A 16,824-nucleotide genomic window follows, 5' to 3' on the forward strand; every position below is an offset into this window, starting at 1 on the left:
AGGGAATTGCACTGTGAAATACTTCCCTATGAAAAAAGCCTCCCTGCACATATTGGGGAGAAGGTCTGGTGAGACCTTTGCACCACTGCATGTTCATTTTCTATTTGCAGGGATTTCTTTTAACGTATGGAGAAGCAGTCAATAATGCAATCTAACACCATAAGCACTGGAGTACAGATATTGTTTTACGATCTCTTCTGCTGTTTGTGTGAGCTACACCTATGTGTCATGGATTTCAATGGAATATGCTTCCAGGATGTGCCCTGAAGCAGTGAGCATCACCAGAACTGGACATGAATTCAAGGCATTGGGCAGGAGGTCCTGAACGTTGCATAATGTCACACTTATGCACATTGATTGTGCAACATGTTTTTATTTTCTTTGTTGGCTTACTAAATGCAACCAGGTAGTACTGGCTTTTCTTTTTATATATATTAGAAGAATATGTATTATATCTGATATATGCGTTAAAATTTACAACAATCTGCAATAAATCAATTGCTGTCTAGAGGGGAAAAATCAAGGAGTCTGCAATCTACACTTGCTGCAGTTTTTTAAATCACTTTGCTTGCAATAGCTGAACTGATATCAGTGCCACTATTCCAGTGAATTGATCAATGACTGCAGCTATGAAAATTAAACAATGAATAATAACAAGATTCACAACTCACTGTACTTGGAATGTAAAGCAGTATCTTCCCATGGAGTGGCTTTACTGATATGTGGTTCACAGCTATGATGCTTTTAATTGCATTAGCCAAAACATGTTCTAGGAAGTAGATCCATATTGTAGGAACTCTCTGAAAGTTAGATTTTGAGTCCTATGTTATCCTGGAACTTTTGATATTTTTATTGATGGTTACTCTGAAACATTACAAACAGCAAATGATGTGAGATGATGAACCACTTTTGAAATACAACATTAAATTTAAGGCCAGGTTAGTTGTTAATTTCAGTCATGATCCAACATTCAGCTAAAATAAAGGTCTATTTTGCTTTATTATTACTGACCATTGGCACACTGTTCTATTACAATATGGATTTTATCAATACTTTTATGCAAATATTTTAGGCAATATGAAAATCTCAACCAGTTAGTATCTATTGAATATCAATCTATTCCTTACAGAGAGTCAAAAAAAAACATGTCAGTTACAACATACATGAACTAGAAGCATAAAACTGCTCATTAAATACACACAATTCCCAAAGGGAAATAAACCCTTTACAAAATACAGTGAGTCACACAAACCATTATCTAATACAAATTCCTTCATAAACACAAGCTTTTTACAAAGATCTCTGTGACAATTTCAACTTCACAATGAAAGTAGATCATTAAAGAAAATCCCACACAATTCTAAAGCATTACTTTGCAAGAAAACCAAATGAATGAGTATGTACAGAAAATAACTTGTTTCATTAGAAATCTGTTAAGTTAATTATATTTGCTGAAAGCGTTGCTTAAATTGAAATGTAATATTGCCTGATGAATCTTTCTCCTTCTCTGTCTCTCTGTAATCCGATTAGGCTTCATTTTTAGGTGTGTATGTACTTGCGTTAAAAAATTAAACTATATTTCCAGGCAATCGCAATTCTGTGACCTGCACAAATTATACAAGTTGAATCAATTTACCAACTATTTTACTATTTCACACAGTTTAGTCTGGTTTGTTCACGGGATGTGACAATCACCCAGGCAGCACACTGAATTACCCCACCCCACCCCAGTGGGCTACACAGTCGTTTTCAACTGCTCCCCTGGGTTGTGAGATATCAGCCAGCATTCCCTATGTGCTTTCAAGCATATCTTCGCAGTTGTAAGTTTCTCTGCCAATGTCAGTGGTTGCCACTGATGTGGAGTGGTGGCAAGGAAGGTCACTGTATATGGGTCCTGATCCACGAAGCACCGCTAAATGATATGGAAGGTGGGGGAAGGGGCTTGTGGAAGTTGGCCCAGGGATGATGATCCCAGTGGGGAGTGTAGTATGTTTTAATTTGCATCCATGGCTGTCATGGTTATACCAGTGGTCTGCATCTACAGCTGGACTGGGGTCTTTTTCCTTGGTTCTACTCCTTTGCTCAATTCTGTGTTTTCCAGAAGGGTGAATACTAGCAGGGTCCTTGGAATAGGTTAATTATACAGCACCTCAATTAATTCAAGAACATAACATATACTACTGCAAATTAGTCTGAGTTCTGAAGGGACGCTAACTGACAAAGGGTAGCTGTATATCCCCAATGAAGGCCATGCCAGCAGAATGTATATAGGGTCTCATCAGGGGCTGGATACGCATCCTGTTCTGATGTCTGTCATCGGGGGGATTTATTTGGCACCTGGCGTGCCAAAATCCATAGATGAAAGGCTACATTTGGCATGGTGGATCGAAAGCCTGCTCTAGTCCAGAGTATGTGAGATCATACATGGAACAAGTGGGTTAACTGCTCTAGTGCTGTGACCAAAGGTAGAGGCATTTCACCTTCATGCTTGAAAGACTGCAGGTAAAAAGTACCAAGGCAAACCAGGCCACAGAATTCCAACTTCTTGCCCAAACATTGCTTGCATGTCCCCGGTACCTACAGTATTTATATCTTTTTGATAATGGTCTTTTCCTTCTTCTCCCACCTTTTATTAAAGTGCTTCAGATGTTGCTGAATACCCTTTCTAGAAAACAGAAAGGAATACCCTTTCCAGAAAGCAGAAAACTCAGAGGCTAAAATAAAGGAATGATCTGAAAACTTATTGGCTCTATTCATCAGAATGCTACATTTACTGCCATGTAAAGAAAACACCCAGTTGCAAAGATTGTACTAAGAAACAGCAGAATTACGCCCCCTTAGGGGTGGTGCAGGTGGTGGAGGATGCAAGAGCATTGCTCATGTCAGAGGTGCTACATGAATACAGCAACAACAGATGTGGTGCCTCTAGAGATGTTAGAGGAAACCAGATCCCCTGTAATAACATAGGCTTCCCTAGGAGACGCCCTGCAAAGAGGGGAGAACTAGAACAAGCTTTATGGTCTTGCCTTAGTGGGAGCAGGGCCCTGTAGGGTAGGGCTCTGGGTCGACAACTGCAGGTGTACTGTTTCAGGGTCAATCCCCTGGTAGCTACATTGTGATGCAGTAAGGAAGGTGATGGGGAAGCCAACTGGCAGTGATGGGCTGAGGTGCCTGATTATTAAGAGAGGCAAGGCAGCCGGAAAGGCATAGAACATGTAGAGCAGAAGAAGTATGGACCTGGGACAGCAGGACACATGGGACTGAAAAGACAGTAGCCCTAGACAAGTAGAGGAGGGCTTTGGAGGATTGGGACTGGGAGAGGGAGTGGACTAGGGGAAGAGGAGAGAGAGGGCAGAAAAGAGAGGTACACATGGCTAGAAGGTGTATAGAGGTGAGGAATCACTGGTTGGAAATAATCTGCCAGCTCCACTCTCCAAGTGAAGGTGCCTCTATATGAGACCCTGTGCTAGATGGACCACTATTCTGATTCCGCATAAGGCAGTTCTTTATACATCCTATTCTGGACCAACCTATATTACCCAGGTAACACATACAACCTGCATCTCTCTCTCTGTATGTTTCACTGGTTCAGTATACCTCTTCCACCATCTACTATATTTCCGCAGGGAAACGATCAACGTTCTTTTCAGCATAAAAGCCGAACAGCGAAATGCCTTCCTCGACACAAAGGCATTTCCAGAGAAGACCTAACAATCGAACACGAGTGCCTTTCAGATATTGTTTTGTCAACTTGCAACATTGTGTGCTTTGCTCTACGTAAGTCGTGGTGCCTAATGGAATTTTGGAAGAATGACCCCCCAAAATCATCTCCTCTTCCAGGAAAAACCTCAAGCTGTTTCAGAATGCACAATAGTTGGCCGCTCTCACAATCCTCAAGCAAGAGAATTGCTCCTGTCCTGCTTTGCAAGGGTATCATCAGGTTCCTGAGGGGGAGGTAATTATTAAGGCCAGTTAATGGGCAAATGGTCCCTTACAATAAGGAAACTGGACTACGGCCTCATGTAACAGAGGGAAACTATTTTATTGCTTTATATTATTACAAGTATTGTTATTTTTCTTTGTTTTTCCCCAGTTAGAGTCAAAATGGAAGAGGTCTTCTCCCTTTAATTCCCCATCTGCACAAGCAATAGAGGCCACTGTGGTATGCTCAGGAGCATGAAATTGAAGCTAGCCATCTTGTCATGTATAAACATGGTAACATTACATCGTCTAAAATGATAACCGTCCTTCCTTCTAGTTCCAAAAGAGGGCCCATTTGTGTGAGGAAAACATAAGAATGAAAATAATTTAGGCTGATCTGTATCTACTCTATTGTGACAATATTCACTAGAGAACTTTGGGGAAAAGCCGCATTTGTTATTTTGACACCCAAGAGTAGGTTCAGTCAAATGGCAATTTAATGGATGGGGGAGGCAAAGAAAGTATATTATCTACCAAAGGTTCACACTGTGGCATGTGTCCACTCTCAGCTTGGATTCCCACTGGAGCAACTTATTTTTCACTGCAATAAGTATTTCCTCGAATACGTTTGTTTTCTTTCATAACGGATGTTCTCTATCTCAAAGGTATTGCTTGCGTACCATTTTCTCACCGAGATCTCTTCATATCATCAAGCGCCACGCTGGTGGTTCTCTCCATGTGACTGGACTAATCACCATCTCCTTTGAGGTTTTTCCTTACTCGTTCAGTCATTTTCCCACCCTCCTCAGATGAAGCTGCTCTTCCTGGACTGTAATCTTACCTCTCCCATCTCGAGGCATGTCAAAATATTCTTCTGGAAAATATATATAGAAAACATCACTGCAAGAAATAATTCACATCCTGTATGCTAAAAAAGAGAGAGGATTCTTTCACTGTGTTTTTCCTAAACTGAGACATGTGTTTTCTATTTGCCTGTTTTATAGACCCGTTAACAAATTGAAAATCTGGAACTACAATTCCCATTATTGTGTGAATGTCAGTATACCTATCATGTTCCTAACTGCACTGTGTGTACTGATATACACTCAGCAACAGAGTTGATTATACCACTTCAGGACGGTACATTTCATTCAGTTGTACAAAGTGTAATTTATGATCCAGCAAACCACGCACAGCTCACTGGGATCTTCACAAACATGTGATAGTTATCTACCTGGCACAAAACAGGTTGTCAAGTAACTGATACCTCTTGATATTTTGGTAACACTCTCAGTTGCTCACATTCCCCTCTTGGTGAGCAAACAGTCGCTGAATTATTTCAACCCCTGAGAATGATGGAAATCTGAGAAGAACATCAAATAAGCAGTATTCCATGCTGTAAAGTGGTTAGTGCTGGTTCACTTGGGAATAAGCTCCATTGAACTTGGTGGGTATTACTTCTGAGCAAACATACAGCGGATTGTACTGTACAGGGCAGAACTTAAGCGTGGGGTATTTGGCTACATTCTCCAGTTTTAACAGTTCTCCCAGCCACCCCAAAGAGGTATAAACACAACCAGTAGCTCAACCAGACATAAGGTACTATGGATGGAGCAGAGTGAGCTCCCGTCTTCAGTCCCAGCTTCTGCCAACCTAGCAGTTCGAAAGCAAGAAATTGCAAGTAGATAAATAGGTACCGCCTCGGCGGGAAAGGTAACAGCGTTCCGTGCACCTCGGTGTTCAGTCATGCCAGCCACATGACCACGGAAGCGTCTTTGGACAGCGCTGGCTCTTCGGCTTAGAAATGGAGATGAGCACCACCCCCTAGAGTCGGACACGGCTGGTTGGGGACACCTTTACTTTTACCTTTTGCTAGATCATTTATATTGTAAACCTAAATAAATATTTATTCTAGAGTCACATAAAGAACATAAAACAAGCAAGTTCAAAACAAAAAGGAACATACAGATGAGCCTCCCTCCCAACGTTCAGATTTAATATGGGATGGAGTTAAAGTCCTAACGTGATGCAAGGTTCATATGCAGTATAGCGGGGGTGGGCAAGCTGGCACCCTCCAGATGTTTTGGGTTATAACTCCCATAATTCCTGACCATTGACCATGCTGAGGAGCTTATGCGAGTTGTAGTTCAAAACACCTGGAGGAGACTAGGTTGCCTACCTCTGCTGTATAGCACAGCACAGCACAGCACAGCATCATATATAGTAATTGTTACTGCTGGGGGATCCTGAGCCCCAGTGGCCAACGTTTGGCACCATGGCACTGATAGCTCCATGGTTCTTTAGGCCTCTCCAGCTGAAGATGAACTCTGCCCTCTGACAATCTACTTTTACAGGAAGAAGACTAAACCAGACCTGCCCAACTTCTGAAGCATCAGATCAAATGCATCTTACCACCTATTTATGGAGGACCACCAGGGACTTAAAAAATCTTTAATTTTTGCAGTCTGCCTCACAATGCCAGAGTTCTCCACTTCCTAGCAGGCCACAACACATGGATAGTAAACTGTTCAGCTTGGATCAGAAGTTGTGCCAGCTTAGATTGCAGGGATGACTCCAAGACAACTGGCCAGTGTCAAGGGCTCTACCAAACAATAAATTGGTTTAATTTTCCCAGACCAATTTGGGACTGTCGAATCCATTGTTGTCCTCTTGAAGTCCATCCCCCTGCTCTTTTAATTAAAACACAAACATGCAAAATGTGGGAGGAAATTGGGGACCCCCAGGCAGGAAACCAAGTTCTCCCTGACGTGGTAAAATGGGACCTGGATTTAGAATCATAGAATCATAGGGTTGGAAGGGGCCTACAAGACCATCGAGTCCAACCCCCTGCTCAGTGCAGGAAGCCTGATTCCCAGGCAGTCTCCCATCCAAGTACTAACCAGGGCTGACCCTGCTCAGCTTCCGAGAACAGATGAGATCGGGCACATCCAGCCCTTTGTTCGACATCATAGAATCACAGGGTTGGAAGGGGCCTACAAGACCCTCGAGTCCAACCCCCTGCTCAGTGCAGGAAGCTTGATTCCTAGGTGGTCACCCATCCAAGTACTAACCAGGGCTGACCCTGCTTAGCTTCCGAGATCAGACAAGATCCTTGGCTCGTCAGGCTTGTACCGCTTCAGACTGCAGGTGGCGAATCACATGATGAAATGCTTATTCATACAAAACATTTCCCTCCACATAGAAAACTAGCATGTGGGTGAGATGGGTTCCAGGCTAGCTTCTCTCAACCATGCTAGTTTTCTATGTGGAGGATGTCTTTCTTCTTGTTTTTGTATGGAGGAGTATTCAGTCATGTGAGCCCTCACCTGCCATCTGAAGTCTTTCAGCCCAGACACAGGCTTATCACTTGGTCATGGTGTCATTACTCTAATCAGCCCTTGCTGGCTAGAAAGTTTGCTGTTCTGGGCAAATAGGAGAATGCAGCTAGATTGAAGAAAGAGCACCACAACAGCTGTGGAAGCAGGGCTTTAAAAATGGGGTGGGGAAGCTTTATTAGTATGAATTTGAAAGTGATAATTCAGCAAGCTCTCATGGCAACTGAAGGACATTTCTTCGGTTTCTAATATAGTACGCAGCATAGCACCTCTCAAAACACAGTAAAAGGATTAATCTGTGACGGGCTCTCTCTCCAAAATGAGGTCCTTGGTGTGCGCGAGCACATGCATGTGGGTTCATGAATGCAGTAGCAACCCCTTCAGGCATTTCCCATGGTCAAAGGGCAGCTGGAGTCTAAACACATTTTCTTGGAACTTTCGTTTCTTTAAAAAAAACCCCAAAGCAACTTCCTAGCTTTTTTAGCCGTCTGTGGGAATGGCTGCTGGTATCTCAAAAGTCTGATGGGTGGCTGAATAAGATTTCAGTACCTTGCGTAGTCCCTTGCCCCACCGCATGACTGATAGTAGTGGCAAATATTATGTAAAATGAGAAATTACGCAAATGTGCTCACTGTGTAATTTATCCAGATGAAATTATTCTGCTGTTCTTGTTTAGCCCTGACTAAAGTGTTGGATTTGGGCTAGGAACACTTGGATTCAAATGTTCACTCAGCTATGATACTCAGTGAATCTTTGGACTGGTCACTATCTTTCATCCTCTTACCTCACAGGGTTGTTTTTATGATAAAACAGGATAAACACCACATACAGTATTTTGAAGTTCTTGGAGCAAGGGGTGGATGCAAATGTAAAAATAAAATAAGCTAGCCTGATTCATAGGTTATGGGTGTAGTGTGGTTCCTACTTTCCCAGGGTTGCATCCCATGATGAACTAGTAATGTTTGAATGACAGAGGCTCATGGGTGAAGCTCCCATGCCCGTCCTGCAGTTCCACATGGGGCCATATCTGTCATTCTTGGACATTGGTGATAAAAATGAAAATGCATGGGGTCCAATCACAGGGAACCCATGAGAAGCTCTTCAATCAAATTATGTGATGTGCATATTCTCAGACAGCCAATGAAACAACAAAACAACGCTGTTTTCTATTCCTTTCCAAATGGTGGTGGTGGTAGTAGTAATAATAATAGTTAATAATAATAGATTGTTTCTGATGGAGTCCATCCACCAACAGAACTGCATCCATCAGCGGAATGTACTCCCCATCCCCCTGCAGCCGCATCCAAGAGGAAGGGGAAGTTCCATCACATGAGCTAAGGCCACTTTCACAACATTCGATTCATCCACTGTTATTAATCAATTGCTTAAAATACACACAGTACAACGATTAAAACAGGCCTTGTCAGAAGGCTTATAAGCTGATTAAGACAATATGGAAAAGAAGGGGAGGGAAGACAAAAGAAGGAATTTGGAGGAGAAGACATATAGAAAAGTGATACAGAAATAATGCCACATAAAGGAAGAGATACTGTTGACTGCACCTCAGCTGGCAATGAGTTCCAAAGGGAAAGGAGTGGTAAGAAAAAGAGGAACAAAGGGGAAAAAAGAGTATCTCTAATGTTTTATTAGCCTTTTGGGGGGCTGCTTCCATGGATAAAGTTGAAGTTCTCAGTGAACCTGCCTCCACTGATTCCAATGTTTCTTTACAGTAAAGATAAAGGCCAACAATATGTAAATGCAACTTTACATCTTTGAATATGTATTTATCCCCAAATTATCAACAATGGATTTCATCTGCTGTTTTATTTCCCGGTCGCTGCACTTTGAGGGATCTCTGTGCCAATTCTTTCAAATCTTCATGATAGCCTTGAATTATTTTCCAACATAATAACATTTTAGAAAGTGAGCTAGGGGCAAAATAAAATTGTCTTTACCTGCAATACAAAACCTGAATGAAAGTCTGTTCTGCAACGGAAAAATATAGATGTGTAGCAAGATTGAAGGGAAATGAAATAGGAAATGAATAGTTGGGAAACCTGTAAATCCAAGAAGCTTATCACTTGTCCAAATTCATTACAGTTTGGAAAGAAGAGGTGCTTTTTTAATTCCTTGGACAGTGTAGGCTGCCAGTGAGTTTAACATTCTGTTGACAGGAAAGGTATTTTGCTGCACAAACATAAAGATTTATGGGAACCCTTTAAAATAAATCAATCAAGTCTCTCAAAATGTGGGATAAATGATTCAAGTCCGACTGAAATGGCTGTCTTCTGGGAGTGAGGATCAGACATCGGTTTGGCCTCTTGAAGAAGCAGGCATAGTTTTAGAAGAGAATGAGTGACCTGATAAGCGGAAGCCAGGATCCAAAACACTGGCTTCATCTGCTTAGGTGGAGTGAAATCCCACTCTGACTGTTCTCCCAAACTTCAGGTACAGCTTTTTGAAGGCAGAAGGGACTCTAGTGGGGGTTGGTTCATTTTGGTGAGAAGGGGGTAGGATTGTGTACGTGTGGGGTTTAGTGCACAATCCTTTTGATCTCAGATAATAGGTATGATTACAAAGATCTAGCTGTGATCTAATATCTATGAAAAATAGGGTACTGCTCTAGAATACTCTCCATATATTCTAACCATGACCACCATGACCAAATTCAGCTAAAGTTTGGCTTGACTGAGTCCAATGTACATCAATAGAACAAGACAGTTACACCTAGCTTAGTTCCCATTGGTTTATTTATTTATTTGCCTCCATTCTGGATGAAATCCACCCAAGGGGGGAAAAATACAAATACGAAAATAGCAATACAGTAATATAATAAAAGTTATAATAAAACTTTTAACATACAAAATGCAACAATATATTAACATATAATTCAATAACTCTAAAAAACATTTTCAGAGCAGCAATAAAGCATAATAAAACAACAGTAACATGCCAATTAAAAACCATTTGAGGCAGGTGGGTTTTTAAATACTGCAACCGAGGGAAGCCAACCACACATTCTTTGCAAGTCCCATAAGGTAAGGGACACTACTGAGAAGGCCCTGTCCTTAGTGACCACCAATCTAACTGATCTGAAAGGCAGGCCAAAGAGGAGGGCCTCTGACACTGATTTTAAAACAAGGCTAGTCCTTCAAATGACATGGCGCCAAAATGTTTAGGGTCCTAAAGGCTGAAATCAGCACTTTGAATTGGGCCCCAAAATGAACCAATAACCAGTGCAACTGGTACAACAGAATCCATGTAAAATGTTCTCATTATTTGGCTCCAAAGAGCACGAGTGCCACATTTTGCACCAGCTAAGCTTTCCAGGTAATCTTGAAAGGCAGCCCTACATAGAGCACATTACAGTAGTGTAGACTTGATGCAACTAGTGCATGCATGTCTGAGACTAGATCTACTTTCTCTAGGTAGATGCAGCTTGTGTATCAGCCGAAGATGGTAAAAGGCTGACCGTGCTGAGTCCAGAAGTACCACCAAACTGCAAATGTGGCCCTTCAAGGGGAGTACAATCCCATCCAGGGGTGGCTGCACCCTTCTGCCCAGATCGGCCAGCTTCCCCAGCCACGGCACCTGTTTTGTCTGGATTGATTCAAGAGTTCCACAGTGTCCCTGGGATTTGCAGGTGGAAAACAAGAGCAAGAGCTGCATGGCGTCAGTATATTGCTTACACTGTAGTTCAAACCTCTGGATGACTTCTTGCAGCAGTTTTAATTGTCTAGGAATGTATTTTGGTGCAATTAATGGCTTGAACTATTCTAGTATGAAGACAGAAAGCAATGAGCCAGCAAGTTTTCTGCAGTGGCTCACCAGTCTCTTCTAGATGCAATTTATCCCAACCACAGGAAGCAGTTCCCAGACTGTTTCAGAGGATGTAGCTGTTAACAAATTAGTTGTTAACAAATTTAGTTGTTAACAAATCACATCACTTTTTAAAGCTGATCTATGTGAACAATGAGGGCTAGAACCAATCCTTTGTGTGCTTTTTTAGAGGAGTTTTTTTTGATAAACTAATGAGTGCAGTGCATATTACCAAATTCTGAATTTGTCAACGTGGTTCTGGAGATGCTGAAAAATAATGCCCCTGCTTACAGTTTAAAAGGATGTAAAGGCACGTTGAAGTAATTGCATTTATGCATTTATTATGGCCTTCTGATTCTGCAAACGGAGTGCTATAGGAAGCAGACGTAGTTCCTGGTTCAGCCATCAAACCACATGTCTTTCATGGTCCATGAAAAAGACACACATCTCTCTGTTTCTTGCGCCTTGGCTAAGTTCTCACCGAAGTAGTATAAATTTGTGTCTGAGCTGTTTCTGTGTATGTATATTATGTATTTGATCTAGCTGGATTTTTTCTGATAAGACCCATATTGTGTTTTAGAATTGGGCTATATCTCTTCAGATTGTGGGTGTGAGCTCACATGACTGGATGCTTTCCCACTGAAAACAAAAACAAAACCCCCGCACATTGAAAATGAACACTTCAGGGTGTGGGTTACACCAGAGGTCTCCAAACTTTTTTTGATCGCACACCCCTATCATTAAAATGTTTTGAGCATGCACCTCCAGTACACGTATATTTATTTATAAATGATATACACGTACTACTGTACTAATATATTATGTACATTATAAAGCATACACAAAAAGAGAAATAAAAAAGGATGGTATCAAGATGAAACAAACAGTATTTTAAAAATAAGCTTTTTGCTTTCACTAAAATAATAATAATAATAATATTTTTAGTGAGAGCAATATGATTGAATATGCGCCATTATTTTTGAAAACCTTGGTTTCACACTTTGTGATACAGTGATTCGAAGGTCTGGTTCTAAGTTCAGTTTATTTCAATACTTGGTTTTATTGGCCGTCATAGCTGAAAGACACCTCAGAGATACGTAGATCCAAATGGAAGAAGTGCATCATTGACTGCGCTTACTAAATCACGATACTCATTTTTCAATCCCATCCACCAATTACGCTAAGGTTTTTTTGTTGAAATTCAGCGAATAACTCTCATTTTCCCTGATGTCAATCAGTGGTTTTTGCAAACTAATCGGAAAGTGTTGCATTTTTATAGTTTTAACAAATGGGTTCAAAACCCACTGAAACTCTTTGTTTGGAAGATTTTTAAACAGGTTAGAAAATTCCATTTCCAAGTTGTTAAAGTGTGCAGATATGAGAGTTCTTATAGGTGACACACTTACAGTGTTTTCGGCAACAAAACCACATACTGATGGAAACACTTCCAAATATCCATTTTCAAAATGTTCTCTCCATAGCACGGGTTTCTTTCGAAAAGCAGTTACTTTCTCACTCACTGTTAAAACGTCACCTTTACCTTGAAGGGACAGATTAAGTGTGTTGATTTTTTCAAAAATATCTGCTAGGTAGCAAACTATGGACAGCCGCTTGTCGTCACAGAAAAGGTCAGCAAATTTGGAACAAGTTTGCTGTGGTGCTGGGGCTGAGCAAGCAACTGTGCCTTCCTCTGCCGTGCCTGGCAGAGACTGGTGCAGTTGCTCTCAGTGTCCGTGGCAGAGGCAGGGTAGAAGGGGGGGAAATCCCATGGAACTTTCCGCTCAGCTCCCATCCCATCTTGCTGCCTCTGCCGCCCCCATCATTGACAACGATCATTCACATGTATACTGTGAGAAATACTGGTGGTATACCAGCTGAACGTGGCTGCCACTGCCTCAGGAGTGTCGATTTTTCTAATGAGAACGGAGGTGAAAATATGACTTTTTCTTGTTGGTACTGTTTATTATTATTAATGTATATAGTATCATCAAATGTGCGTAATGCTTCATCAAGTAGCAGAAGAAAAAAAGGCAGGTTTTTGTCCTGCCTTTATAATGTAACTTTCGACACAAATGGAGGGAAGCCATGGAAAGGAAGATTTCCAAGCCATTAGGTTTCAGTCTTTTCCAAACCTTAAGTTGAATTCAAACAACGAGCTCTGGGGACAGTCGTTTTGATGCTCTAGAGGACCAACTGCAGCAACTCTCCAAACGTTCTTCAGAAGGCAAGCAGGCAGAGGGCCGGTTTCATTTGCATTCACACATTTAAATTAAGAGCATCAGCTTCTGCTTCACCTTTTCAAATGCAAAGTGAAACTGAAATTAACCAATCCAGCCATCTTTGAAGAGCTTCTGAGAGCGAAGGACAGAACCGCTAATGTGTTCCTTTTGAAATTCAGTTGTTACAGAACTCTTCAGAAGACTGCCGGGATGATTTCCAGATTTACCATCAAATTAAAACAAGGAAAACAAAACAACAGCTTTTAAACGGTGCCCAGATTTGTTGTTGCAACGGAACATCAGACGTTCAGGTGCATCAGAAAATGTGATGGAGGGGGATCTACGGGTGGTTTCCTGGTTTTTGTGCAATTCTCCCCGCAACTAAACACGTGGCACTAAATGTCTCTGAGTTCTATGATTAGGATTCCCTTCTCTCTCCTTCTCTGTTTTTACCCCAGCAGTTGCAGCTCTCCCCATGCCCATGGATATGGACAGATATGGAGAGGAGGGTTTAACCCCTTTCCTCACTGAAAATTACTCCCCACCTCCAATAGCAGCTTTGGGGCAAATAGCTGCTGCAGGGGGCATTTTCAGTGGCACAGGGGGAAAGGGTTTAATCATTCCTCCTCTCAAACTGCTTAGTTTAAAACTTCAGACAAAGAGGAGAATCCTAGCCATCGGATTCAAAGACATGTTTTGTTTCATTTGTAGCTCGATCCTAATTAGCTCAAGAAGATATGCAAGGTGTCTGGCTTACTGGAAAAAAGAAATCCTAGTAACACAGTTATTTCTGGTGCTCTATGCTATGGTAAGGTCCATCAAAGAAAATAAAACCAACAACGTATGCTCTGAAACAGCCTTTCCCAACTTGGATGAGTTGGACCAACCATGTCTGCTGGGGATGCTGGGAATTGTAGTCCAGCTCATCTGGAGGGGAACCAGGTTGGGGAATTTTGCTCTAATTTGCTTTTTTTTTTTTTTTTAATGTAGTGATATTTTTGATGAGCCTTAGGTCATAGAATCATAGAATAGTAGGGTTGGAAGGGGCCTACAAGGCCATCGAGTCCAGCCCCTGCTCAATGCAGGAATCGAAGTCAGAGCATCAGATATTACTGAATGATCACATTTGTATCCTGACCATCTTTTAAGAAGTTCAAAGTGGGAGTCATCTCATTCTAACCTCGCCAAAGAACTGTGAAGGAGGGCTGGTGGGAGATGGTGACCTTTGGCCAAGGCCATCCAGTGGATTTCAGAGCTGAACAGGGATTTGAACGCGAGTCTCCTGAGGACAAAGCCTTATCCACTGTATCCCACTCAGCACTTCAGCATCCATCCCAGTCCCAATAAGAAATGTTTATTTGATGAAATGAATGGTTTTTTACTGCTGATTTTTAATTGGCATTTTAAAAAAATAGTATATCTCAGGCTTTCAAGATATCACTACATAGCATGAAAGGTGGCTGGAAACATCCATCCAACCGAAGGAGCAATGTCCTAATCACAGCATGTACTCCCTTCTTTTGAACCTTACAAAGGCCCAGTCAGGCCTGCACGTACCCAACCTCCCAAAGCTAGCCCACTACTTAACATTTCTCTGCTCATTCTTTTTGTCCCGCACTGCTTGTAGCTTCTTCAACTACCACATCAGGATATTGTTCTCCCTTACAGTGGTCCTGTGAGGACCTCACTCCAACTGCTTAATTGGTGCAAGGGCTCAACCCAAACTAATAACAGCACTACTTAATGTGTAGAATTACATTTTTTAAAATGTTGGAAGCTTTTCACATCCATTATTTCAATAATTCTTACAACAACCCTTCAAGGTAGACCACTATTATCTTCATATTGCAGGTGAAGGCCTGATGTGATACAGCAGCCTTCCCCAACATGGTGCCCTCCAGATGTTTTGGACATCAATCCCATCAGCCTCAGCCAGCATGGCTAATGGTCAGGAAAGCTGGGTGCTGTAGTCCAAAACAGTCAGAGGGCACAAGGTTGGGGAAGCTTGAGATAGAGAAACAGTGGCTTGCTTAAGGCCACCTACTTGTGTAACCCGCTTTTCACCAAATGGTGCTCAAGGTGACTAACATAAAATACAATGTAACATACATAACAAGGCAGGTAAAACATACCGATAAAACCAATAAAAAACAACAGCCCGTTGAGCAAATTATAACATATTTACAGTTACCATAACTGCTCAGCTTATGAGGCCAAAGGCACGTGAATAAAAACGTCTTTGCTGAGGTTCGACATCTCTCTCTTGGCATAGACGTTCCAGAGCTGGGAGGCCCTCTCCTGAGCTCCCACCAAACACACTTCAGATGTAGGCAGAAGAGAAAGAAGGGGCCTCTCTCTCACTGGGAATGTAGATCACCTAGTGAGGTTGTGGCTGAAGTGAAATTTGAATGGAAACTTTCTGGTTTCAGATCTCAAACTCTTAGCTACGAAACAGCGCCTGTTCTCCACTGGCCCGCTATTACCCATGCCCTCCATCTACAACCCTCCTTCCCTGATGCATATGGATTGTCTGTGGTTATTCTGCGTCAGGAGGAGGTGCTCTGAGTCTAATGTAAGTGTATTTATCACACAGTGAAATCACAAATAACAAGAGTGAGAGAATACATGCCACGGACACACTGTGAACACAGAGCATAACCAAGCACAGCATTTATTACAATAAGCATTGACGGAACCCTACATTCTGTCCAAAGGCAACGTCTTCCTTTGCATTTTATAACGAAGTAGCCTGTATGAATTTTTAGGCAGACAGTATTTAATCATGAATTTATCTTATTTTCTGAAGATTCCCATTACCACAAAAGTAATAGAAGTGCTTAGCATGCTTTGATATTTACCTTAACTTAATAAAGGACAAGCACAGTAGTAGGAAGATTATGACATAGAAGTAATTATTTTCATCAGGTCTGAACAACCTGTGACCTACCCAAGCAAACATAGTCCATCAGGGCGCACAGCAATGCTCCTGTTTTGTCTTCCTGCCTGGGCCTGCAAGATGTTTTGGCTGTCAAGCATTAGATAGGCCACAACATATGGCTGATGAGTTGCCTTCAGCTAGTCATCAACTGTGCAGGCTTTATTTACATAAATTGCACACAAGCCAAGCACAGGCACATCAGAAGCTGCCTTATGACCACTGGTCCATCTAGCTCAGTATTGTCTGCACTGACTAGTAGGGGCTCTCAGACAGGAGTGTTTCCTAGCTCTACCTGGAGATAGAACGTATGACCTTCTGCATGTAAAACATGTGCTCTACCACTGAGCTACAGCCCTCCCCCTGATAAGAATTTTGTTTTTGTAATCAAAAGAAGGCTACTTACAAACAAATTGTTCACGATCAGGGGACTGGAAACAAAGCCCTATGAAGAGAGACTGAAAGAACTGGGCATGTTTAGCCTGGAGAAGAGAAGGCTGAGGGGAGATAGGATAGCGCTCTTCAAGTACTTGAAAGGTTGTCACAGACAGGAAGGCCAGGATCTCTTCTCAGTCATCTCAGAGTGCAGGAGACG

At 41.9% G+C, this 16,824-nt stretch overlaps 1 protein-coding gene across 1 annotated transcript in view; it reads right to left on the reverse strand.

Annotated features, from left to right (window-relative positions):
- Positions 1–828: 828 nt before the first annotated feature.
- The window catches only part of SHISAL1 (shisa like 1), a 125,475-nt gene continuing 109,479 nt past the window's right edge, over positions 829–16,824 (reverse strand). The window contains exon 5 of the mRNA XM_084811253.1: positions 829–4,795. Within this exon, the coding sequence (XP_084667379.1) occupies position 4,795 (1 nt within the window). The 3' untranslated portion in view covers positions 829–4,794. The remainder of the gene's footprint in view (positions 4,796–16,824) is intronic.

Source organism: Heloderma suspectum, chromosome 7, assembly GCF_057233095.1.
Source record: "Heloderma suspectum isolate Gila_16-S chromosome 7, 16-S_ref, whole genome shotgun sequence".
Taxonomy (NCBI): domain Eukaryota; kingdom Metazoa; phylum Chordata; class Lepidosauria; order Squamata; family Helodermatidae; genus Heloderma; species Heloderma suspectum.